At 28.8% G+C, this 11,589-nt stretch overlaps 1 protein-coding gene across 1 annotated transcript; it reads left to right on the top strand.

The window, feature by feature from the left end:
• The first annotated feature begins 5,855 nt into the window (after window positions 1-5,855).
• LOC111026327 (profilin-like) lies at window positions 5,856-9,126 on the top strand. Its single transcript, XM_022304388.1, has 4 exons — window positions 5,856-6,223; window positions 7,801-7,972; window positions 8,487-8,590; window positions 9,006-9,126. Exons 1-3 carry the CDS (start codon window positions 6,110-6,112, stop codon window positions 8,582-8,584), a joined length of 384 nt encoding a protein of 127 aa, XP_022160080.1. The 5' UTR covers window positions 5,856-6,109; the 3' UTR covers window positions 8,585-8,590; window positions 9,006-9,126.
• The last annotated feature ends 2,463 nt before the right edge of the window (window positions 9,127-11,589 follow it).

Genomic DNA, 11,589 nt, shown 5'->3' with positions numbered 1-11,589 from the left:
ATTACAGGGTCACTGAGAGCCTTTCGTTCTCTGGAATTGGCTCCCTTAGATAAGTTGACTATTTGGCTAGTAGTAGCAAATGCTCCTGCGAAGTCTATATTGAGCACACACAAAACACTTCAAGAGATCGCATTGTTTTGCTCACTGTGCTCGAATCGAGGGTGTTGACAATTTATTGACTTTTGTAAAGTTGACATTCTATTTTGAAAAAACCTAATTCTATATTTTCTAAGCTACTGGTCCTTATATGCTTTATCGTAATTAAAAGTTTTATTGATTTTAGTATAAATTACACTGGATTAATTTAATAGGTGAAGGTAGTTGGGAAGTAATTCAATATAAAGAATTTATTAACCTAGCTCACTAGTGTTAATAAAAATGATAATAAAATATTTAATCATCAGTTTATAGTTTATACCCTGTTTAATTTAATAGAAAATTTCAAATTTCATCTTGATTTAAAGTTAATTTTAAAGGCACTGAACTAAGTAGGTATTATGAGTAGGGCTCGAATTTAAATGTTCTAAAATATCAAAAAAATTCATTTATGACCTAAAAACTCTAAAAAAAAATGCCCTTATAATATCCAAAAATGCATTTTTATTTAATAAATTCAAATTATTATTAAAAAATGAAAATATTATATTTGCATTACACTCGGCAAAAAAAATCTCGGACAACCGATATAATATTATCGCTCGATAAGAAAATACTCCAATACAAGTTTAGTTGTATGCAATAAAATAGGCTAATTTTATGGTGTAACATAAAGATGAATTTCAGCCTTTTCTAATTTAAAATCGGATTACCTGATGTTAAATAAGTTCAAATTGTTAAAAATGAAAATAATTTATATTACGTAGTACTACACTACTATGTAGTATTTATATTTCAATGAGGTCAATTTTTTTAGTCATAATACGAGAAATAGGTCAAAAATTTCCAAAAAATGTTTATGTTTATTGCATAAGATATCCTAAAAAAAAGATACAAATGCTTCGAAATCCGCGAGCCCTAATTATAAGCTTTTAGTTAAGGTATACGTTTAATTTAACAATGCCCATCTTCATTATTCGTGATATAATGAATATCTTTTAATTAGTATCTGAATAGCATCATTATTTTAAAATCAATTGAATACTAATACAAATTACGTGCAGACATGCAGTTATTATTAATAATAAGCCATAATTACCTGAGTAATTTTAAAAAAATATGGTAATGTATAGATATAAAAAAACTCCTAGATAGTTACTAGTTTCTAAGTAAAATTAAAAACAATTAAATATTGGTATACCTACATTGTATTACTGTAATTGTAACAAGCTCTATATAAAATATTTAGATTCTTTGGACGTGTTTGTAGGTACAACTCGTACAAGATACTAAATACTTTGTCTACCAGTTAGTGGGAATTTAAGAACTATAAGGATAAGTAAGAAATACGAGCTCTAATGGTGATTTAAAAATTGAAAATCTACAATACCTACATACCTATTTTGTATATTTTATGGGAAGTTCTTGATTTTCATACTTATAGGTGCCATGCATTTCTTAACCTGTACCTATATATTATATTTTAAATACTAATTAATATATCATCACTCAATTTTATTTGAACCAGGTTTTTATGGGCATCCGCCGATAAGCGCCAAAAAAAAAAATGAATTCGTTATGGGTATATTATATTTGCGCCAAAATAAAAAAGGTACCTATGTTTTTTTGGACAGTCCATTTACACCAAATTCACCTGTCTATACATTTTACATTAACCACTTGGTTCAATTCAAATATTTTAAAGGCACTACAAAAATTTTAAATAAGCAAGGATAATAAATTTTTTTAATTATAACCAAAAATACGAGTTTTTTAAAAATAATATCAGTAGGTAATACTTATTTTTATGAACAGCAATTAATAACAGATACCTATACATTTTTTTTAATCATAGCCAATAATAACATAGTTAATAGTGCACATTTTTTATGAACTGTAATGAACTAATGTATTTATATATTATGTCTTGGACAGTCACACGCTTACATAATATGCTGCAGTTATATTTTGTCTTACAACCGTTTGGCTGGGCATATTTTATTTGACTTTTATTCGTTGATTTGACTTATAACGCGATATCCGATAACAAAAGTACCTACATCGTACCATATAATAAAACTAATATAAACTTGATTTCAATCTGTCTAAGCAATAGTCTATTAAAATCTATAGATTTATGAAAATAACTAATAAATATGAGTTACAACTTACAAGTGTTACTAGTTACTACATAGCACGTAGGGATGACGTGTCTTTAAAATCTATGAATTAAACCAAGTCATGTGAAAATGTTTACACAGGTAAATTTGGCTCAAATTTACTGTCGGAAAAGATACCTTTCCTATTTTGGCACAAATAATCTGTACCCTGAACGAATTCATTTTTTTTTTTGGTGCAAATGGGTCATTCCAGTACTTAGGTATAGGCGTATAGCGTTATTGTTGCAGTCGACTGTCGACTATTAATTTAACGACAACGATTCGATACGCATAAAATCTCTACAGCAGCATAGCACTAATATTCCGAAGTAGTATCGTAATATATTTTTTTTAACTACCTATTTATAAAGTTCAGTAAAATGACAAAATACTAAACAGTTTTTGCAATATTTTAAATAATAAAAATGTATTTTTGAATATTTTACATTTGTTTTAGTGCAAATACAATATGCGTGCATCTACCTACTCTGTCTTTTTTAGCTCTTTTAACTTCCTAGCCCTCCCGATAAGTATTACGGAAAGTTTTGAGGTAAGAGCCTTTTGGGCAAAACGACATTTGGTAAGTAATAAAAATAAATATTAAATCGGTAATAAATAACATTATGCTCCAAAATAAATAAATAAAAAAAGTCAAAACAACCATCAGAGTATATGCATTCAGCAGAGCTAGACTACAAACATAGGTATGATGTTTATGTAAACGAATTAATAACTCAGAATTCAGTACTGAATAGATTTTAATTCAAGTAGGTGTAGGGAATAGTATTTGGAAACGGCCAAGACTATAGTCTATACTCTATAGGCTGAGTTTGGATAAATTAAATATTTTAACTATCTTAAGTTAAAAAACCTCGTATCAATTGAATGGTATTTTGACACCTTCTTCCCTGGAACAAATTTATTACATTTATTTTTCATTATAAATATATGACTATATAATATGCTTTGTATTGTGTACAGGTACATCATAAATTGTTTTTATAGTTGATAAAAAATATTCATATAAATTTCACGGTATAAAGAACTTTTTAATAGTGATAAATTTGTATTATTTTTTAAAGATTTTTATATAATTATATTTATTTATTTATGTATAGGTACCTCCTATACCTACTTACTGGTATTTAAACAAAGTAAAATACAAGTAAGTTAAATGTGCAAGTGATTTGCGCATGTGTTCATTTAAAAAAAAAATGATAACACCCGCGTATCTATTACATACCTAACTATAAATTATAAAAATAAACATTGGATTTTTACAGGATTTTTATTGTTGGACTCATAGGCGGAGATCTTGTGAAATATTAAGGGGGCTCAAATATTTGATGACAAACAGACCCGTGGGGGCATTGCCCCCACACCCCCAACAAACTAATTTTTACATTAGATCACTCATAAAAAATTGTTCTCGTTAACTCGTTATCATAACAACTTAAATAGTAACAAACAAAAAAAAGAATAATTAATAAACGATTTAAATTTAAATATTTCAAACATATTTGAACTAAATTATTTATTAAAAATCTAAATCACTATCTCAAAAGAAATGTATTCCCAAGAACATCAAACAATAAGTAAAATATAATTTAAAAAGTATAAAATGGTCAATACGGTTAACGATTCATTCAATCGCGATAAACTTAACGATAGGTTTAATATAGCTATAGCGATAGTCCCATAATAGCTATCGCTTCTCGAGAATTAACAAAAATCAGGAAAAGAAATAACATTTTTCCCATCTAAAATAGAATGGTATAATATGTTATTCAATATAGATGGCCAATTGGTACAAAAAATGTACAATATTAGGTATATAAACACAATATAATATTATTGTGAATTGTGACTTAATTGTTCGGTATTTTACCGTAAATAATAAATTGGTAAATAGTGTGTATGTAATGTACTAGGTACACTTATATAATCGTGGATATAAGAATATAAAATAATGAAAAAAGTTCTGCAAACTGTACAAAATTACGGTATTGTTTGTTTAATATTCTTAGGGGGTCTTTAATCTCTGCCTATGGTTGGACTAATTTTATCAGATATTTTTACCGGTTTTTTTTCGTCGACTTTAAGGTAGAATGCCGGACATTGTACATATTATAGCGTATTATAATATTATACATTTATATGTATAATATTACATATTAATATATTATTATTAATTTTTTTTTGTACTTTTAATTAAATGTTTGTTGTGGTTCAATTGACTGGTAGTTTAGTAATAGGTGTATATTATAATTTCTAAATATAATAATGACAAATTGACAAAAAGATAAGATGATGAAAAAATTGTTGGCTATATTGTGCTAACAGTGGTTTATTATAAATTTAAATTTAAATTCTTAAAAAGCAAATGGAAAATAGGAGAAATACATATAGTAAGCGGAGAGATTATTGGTACCTAACTATTTTGTGGGATAAAAATACTCGACCAAAAAACTTAACAATTTAGGTAATTCAAAAGTTCACTTCAGTTATATTTAAATCACTTACTAAACTTTTTCTCACTATACGTAGGGTTAGGTAGGTTTAATTAGCCTAAGCGTTCTGCCATCACCTTATTACCCAATCTTTAAAAAATTCCGTTTTGAAAAAACGATATAATAATCGGTATTAAATAAACATAATGTTCAATGCTATATTACTATAGTAATATATTAAACGCATACGTTTAATATGAACAATGCTAAATTTAGTAGTTATTACAGTCAAATAGACATATACCGACCACTTATTAAGATTACATATTTACATGACTGGCGATTTCCACATATTGTGTTTTCTCCGTTTTCAAACCTACCTGGTTACATATCATTATATCAATTTTGTGTTCAGCTGTTCAAATTTAGTGCAGTTATCTTGATTAATGGAGTGAATTTATATGGGTATAGGTATAAAATATAGATTCTGATTTATGATACAAATTATGCCTAAATCGAGAATAGATCGATTCAGTCGGATATTAAATCTTACTCAGGGGCATCATTACAATATTTGTTAGGGTAGGGCATACTATAATAATGACACAACAACGGTCAACGAGCAATATAATAAGTGCACACAAATGAAAATTGGAACATATTATACTTGCTATATGGTGTACGGTTGTAAGACGGAGACTACACTGTCGTGCATGGCATACTAATAGCCCTAATATACGGATTATTATCGTTTTCTTCAGTAATTATATAACTATAATATAAGCAGCCAGTAGGGCGTTTGATTTTGGCGCCACAACGATGTGGAGGTAGAAACGGTGAGCGGTGACGTCGGTGCGGTGCGCGCACCGGTACGCATCGATGACGCGGTGTGTGGGACAATGTACGTCGTTGTACTTTTTTTCCGCCCGTCATCCAATAATAATCTTTTATGTGTACGTACGTCCTATACTCCTATGCAACGTTATATAACGCGGACGCCGGGTGTCGCCCGCACGCGCACGCACACGACAACGCGATAGCCGACGCACGCGCAGACGGACCAATTAGTGACCAACTCGAGTACACGCACACACTCACGCAGGCAAACACGCACGCGCACGCACACGCACGTATACACACACACACACACTCGTGCATACAAACGCGTACGCCGCACACTGACACACTAACACGGACGCATCACCACACTGCCATCACCGTCCGGCGCGAGACGATTACTACCCATTTCTCTTTTCTGTCCTATTTTTTCTCCTCTCCCGACCGTCTTCTTTTCCGCACACTTTTCGCACCACCGGTGACCACGCGCTTTCCGGCCACCGCCCCCGCCAAATCGCGCACACATCAGTTAACTACGCACAAACAACCGCCCCTAATTTCTTCAACATGTCGTCCTGGCAAGATTACGTCGACAAACATTTACTGGCATCCAGGTGCGTCACCAAAGCCGCGATCGCCGGCCATGATGGCAACGTGTGGGCCAAGTCCGACGGATTCGACGTGAGTATAAACAGTTGTTGTAGGTTAACCGTGTGCCCGTGGCGGCGCGATTCATTGCATATTTTTCGGGGCACTGTATTTGTATTAACACCCACCCCATAACCATACCAAAAACAAGATAGAATACCATTATGTATCTCTCTGATTCCATAAATGATAAATATTGACCATTTTACTGCCGACTTTCACCTTTTACCTACTCATCCACCCCATACTAAGCCTTGAGTCCCGTGCTTCAAAGACTACCGTCATGTCATCGCGTTCTGACTGAAGGCCCCGACACACACTATGCTGCTAGCGACTGTTGTAAAACCGATACCATTGCAGCATGTGCAGACCTTGATGCGATTTATTGGTTTTCCTTTCACTTTTAATCTTTAAATTGGGAGCCGTATATCCAACTCGTAGGTGTGTTTGATGCTCTAGTTTTCCGATAACTTATCAACAGTTTGATAGCCCTCATATAATTATATTCTTACTACTGAGGTGCTGACTGAATATAGTGTCATACATATTAAATCTGAATTTATTAAACTTCTTTCATATTAAATCCATTAGCTTGGATTTCTTTGAGAAAAATAGACACTTATTTAACGTTCTGTCAAGAGGTAAAAAAATTTGGAAACATTTCGGAAGCACTGTTTTTGTCAAACTCTGTTCAGAATTGTTACAACGAGTTAAAATATTTATAATGCTTGTTATATGTGATATATCAATATGAGTCCAGGCTTTGTATTGACCATTTTTTTAGAATCCTTGCTTTCTGTTCATATTTAACAACGTTTAGATTTATGCATTTTTAGTTAATGCTTCTTAGTTATGAAATCATTTTTTACCATATTGTCAATATTTATACATTTCAAATAATTTAAGTAGAAATTGTCATCTAGGTCTAGTTTACAGAAAAAAAAACATCAACATAGATAACTATTTAAATAGTTATTACTCAGAATCTGTGGTAACCAAATGTACCTATGCAATATTATTTTTTTTATTGAATTTGTAGAAAAAAAATAGATTTTTAACCATTCCATGAAGTGGGCTGCATTACCATTACTCCCCCAAGATCTTTAACACCTAAAATGTAGTGTGGTTTTAAGTTGGCACACTGTTTACTAGTTATGACAATTAATAAACTTATACTCGTTGCGCCGAGAGAGTGCAAGTTGGCCGTGCATTCAAATGAAGTAGCTCCCTGGTTTCGAGGTCTAATTTCTCCTACCAAGTGGACTGGTATGCTATATGTGCGAACTACGACGAGTTTTGGTCTCCATTGACTTGCACTCTCTCGGCGCAACGAGTATAGTTACAAAGTATGATCTGATCCAACCGTAATTTTATTAATACAGGTACCTGTGTTAAAATGATAACAAATTTTTAGTTACAAATAAAATATACTTAATGCAATCATAATATTGATATAAATCTTTAAGTTCTAAATATGAATAAAAAATATAGCATGATACCAATATTTATCTTCTTTTTTTTTGTTAATTTCAAGATTAAGTTGAAAATTAAATAGATACTAACAAACGTTCTGATTATTAGAACTTATTTTTAAATGTTTTTTTTTATAGGTCTCAAAAGAGGAATTGAGCAAAATAGCTCTGGGTTTTGAAAATCAAGATACTTTAACATCTTCAGGCATTACATTGGCTAGTGTTCGCTATATTTATTTATCGGGCACTGACAAAGTTATAAGAGCCAAACAAGGAAAAGTGGGAGCTCATTGTGTGAAGACTCAACAAAGTAAGTTATAATTTAATAAATATTATATGTATACATTATTTTTATTTTATTGTGTCATCACTGACAACACACACGGGTACTACGCAAGCACATTATTTCCCTTGTCATAATATTATAATGTTTACTGTTGAGCTTACAATGATTTCGTCCATTTTTTAAATGTTCATTGATGTGACCATTTATCCCTACTTTATAAGTTTTCATGGACAATTTAGATAGGATATTATTTTATAAATCCGAATTAATTATTTTCGAGGATGTTGATAATTTTTCATAATTTTTTTTAGTATAAACAATACAGTGATGTGAGAATTAAAATAGCATTTTTAAGTATTCAATAATTGCATTGAAATTTTTGTTAAAAATAAAATAAGGTTTATTCAAATTGTGGCCCGTGAAAAGTTTTAAATTAATTTTTTGGCTCTTGAAATCAAAAAGGTTGCCGACCTCTAATCTGTATAATATATTAGTTTGTGAATCTTTTTTTTTAATCATTTTTTTTTTTAATTTATAGCGATTGTTGTATCATTATACGAAGATCCGGTTCAACCACAACAGGCTGCATTGGTAGTTGAAAAACTTGGAGATCATTTAGTTGCCCATGGTTATTAAAAGAATGTAAGTGGAACCACACTTTCAATTATGATAATAAAAGACAGATGTGATACTACTTAAATCAACTTCTTTTAATTTATTATATTTATGTTAATCTACATAAACTTATTCATATATGGATTTAAACTGCTTAGTTTAGAATACAGTTTGCTTAAATAATTTTTCCACTTATACCTATATTTTATTTCTATTGTTCTCAAGTAAAACATCATATTCAATGATACATTAATTTTCCTATAACTATTATTAAAACAACTTGCTATCAATTAAAAAAAAAAAATTGAGTTGGTAAATTTATAGAATGAATTATTCTTATGTCCTTTACTCATAAAAAGTTATAAGCTGTTACAATTATTAATTTTCACTATCTATAAGTATTTGCTTATTTAAATTTTTACATTAAAGTAATTATTTACAGTGCAACGAAAAATATAACACGGAGTTCGCCAAGAACAAGACTACCATGCAATGTTTATTAATATTAAATTATGATAAATGGATTCTATTAAATAATTTTATTATGATTTATACTATAAAAATCAATAGATTTAAATAATACACAAATTGTACTGTACTGAAGCCATGTTAAAATATTAAGTCTTGTTCTTGTAAGAAAAAGAAGAAAATATATCCCCAGTAATAAGCATTTTTAAAATTTGTATTTAACTTAGTAATTACTATATTTTTAACTATCATTTAAATAATAAGTCATGAAATTATTATTCTAAATAAACAATATTTTATTTTGAGTATGTTTTTTAAATTAGTAAGTACTATAAATAAATATGCATATTATATTATCATTTTGATTAAGGAGTATTGAATATTTATCAGTTAATTTTTAAGATCAAAATTATTTTACTCTAAATTATTATGATTATTTAAAAAGAAAAAATCAAATGATATTAATATGTATATAAACTATGATAAACTGTAATGTTATTCTTAAGCTTTGTATGTTAATAATAATATTTCATGTCAACAAGTTTGGATTTCAAATCTTTATTGTGTTTATACTTAATAGATACAATCAATTATTGAAAAATACTGTATGTAAGAATTAAAAAGCAACATTTTTTCTCTTTGGCTTTCCATATATTATATATACATTTTTATATTTTTAATAAAGAAATTTAATAATATTATCTACATTTATACTATACATTTTCGATCTGCTCATTTAATTAATATAACATTTTTAATTGTTAAATTTTCTAGTCCTGGGGATCTTATTTTAACTATTAAAGCTCTATTTGTACAAATTAATTAATAAAATAACATAATTGTAGTTTTTATAAAAAAAAAATCTCTCGTTTTCATAAAATAACAATAATAATCTCAAAATTAAATTTTTGTGTAGTTAAAAATATATTAATATTTTACGTATAAATCAATGCATAATATACTCCATCTAATTTATAATGTTATAGTAATATATTTATTTACTATTTAGATTATCCTACAGTCATCCTTTAATGTATTGCTCTATTAAGTAAACCGTAATCCAGTAAGTTAATCTTTTATGTAATTTATGTAGTAATCAAAAATATAATTGATATCCTTTATAATAATTATTTGTGTATCTTTCTGTTCCTTTTTTTATAAACCTGACTTATACTACCTGACAATATTCAACAATTTTTTTGGAACTATATTCTATTTAAATAGCCTATTTTAGTGAAAATGTATTTGCTTCATCATTATAGAACAAGGAAAATACCATTTTTACTTTTAGAAATTAAATAAAAAAATTACATATATTTTAAGTAAGAATATATCAATTGAGTAACTAAAGAGTATTATATAAAGTGGTATGGTTAACTATTTATTAATGTTTATCAGCAAACATAATAACACATTATAATATGTTTTATTTTTAAATTATATACAAGTATATATATATTATATATTACCTGTGTATTTAGTACATCTTTAATAAATAGAATATTTTTTTTTAAATTGTTGTTCAATTTGAACTATTATAATATGATCAGATAAAAAAGGTGTCACATCTTTGAAATGAGACGAATCATAAAGATAAATTTTTTAAATGTAAATTATTAAAAACATATATTGCACGGTAATGAAAAAATTTACCAGTCAATAATGTTAGCAGTTACTAGTTATCACTTATGTATAAGTGTGTGTATGCAATGCTTGCTGTGAACATGGTTTTAACCAGCAACTATGATTCTGTTATATTTAATAGTAAAACAGAAATTTCACAAAACAAACAGGTAAGTCAATAAATTAATTACACTTAATTATTATTTAGACCATTGAAAATTAATCTACTAATAGTTGCTTGCTATACTTGGACATTTTCTTATTGAAATAATAAGAGAATAAATATTTGTCTGGCTTATGCTCGGACTTCAGAAGACGTAACTAGTGGTCAAAGTGGAAAAATAGAGTGAACTGACCTATTATGAAACTACTTGATATTAAGAGGACGCCACACCCGCATGTGTTGTCTCCGTCTTACAAACGCTTAACATACCAAATTTATGCTCAGCAGTTCACGTTTTATGCCGTCAGCTTAAAAATTAGAGTAAATTGACCTATTATGAAACTTGATGATGAGAACTTTATCCGTGTTTAGTTGGAAGTTTTTTTACAACAATTCAGTTTTTATGTGAGGTATGCTTGTATAATAAATGTAAATCAAAAATGCTCATAACTCACTTAAAAACTGAATTATTGTAAAAAAAACTTCCAACAAAACAGATAAAGTTCTTAACATAAAGTTTCATAATAGGGTGATTCACTCTAATTTTTTAAGCTAACGGCATAGAACTTGAACTGCTGAGCGTAAATTTGGTATGTTACTCGTTTATAAGAGTGCAACAACACATGTGGGTGTGGCGTCCTCTTAAGAACATTATGTGTGTTTATGCGCTGTTTTTTTTAACAAGTTATACTTTTATAATATAGCAAGAATTAAAAATGCACAAAGTTTCCACATTCTGTTCGAAATGAGATTATATCTTGGCGGCGACCAG

Source organism: Myzus persicae, unplaced genomic scaffold, assembly GCF_001856785.1.
Source record: "Myzus persicae strain clone G006 unplaced genomic scaffold, MPER_G0061.0, whole genome shotgun sequence".
Taxonomy (NCBI): Eukaryota; Metazoa; Arthropoda; class Insecta; order Hemiptera; family Aphididae; genus Myzus; species Myzus persicae.
The sequence above is the reverse complement of the archived record's forward strand: the minus strand, read 5'-3'. Positions and strand labels throughout refer to the sequence as shown.

Coding starts and splice junctions, on each gene's coding strand:
- LOC111026327 (XM_022304388.1), top strand. CDS start 6,110: ATGTCGTCCTGGCAAGATTACGTCGACAAACATTTACTGGCATCCAGG. Junction 6,224..7,800: donor CCAAGTCCGACGGATTCGAC/GTGAGTATAAAC, acceptor TTTTTTTTATAG/GTCTCAAAAGAGGAATTGAG. Junction 7,973..8,486: donor TTGTGTGAAGACTCAACAAA/GTAAGTTATAAT, acceptor TTTAATTTATAG/CGATTGTTGTATCATTATAC.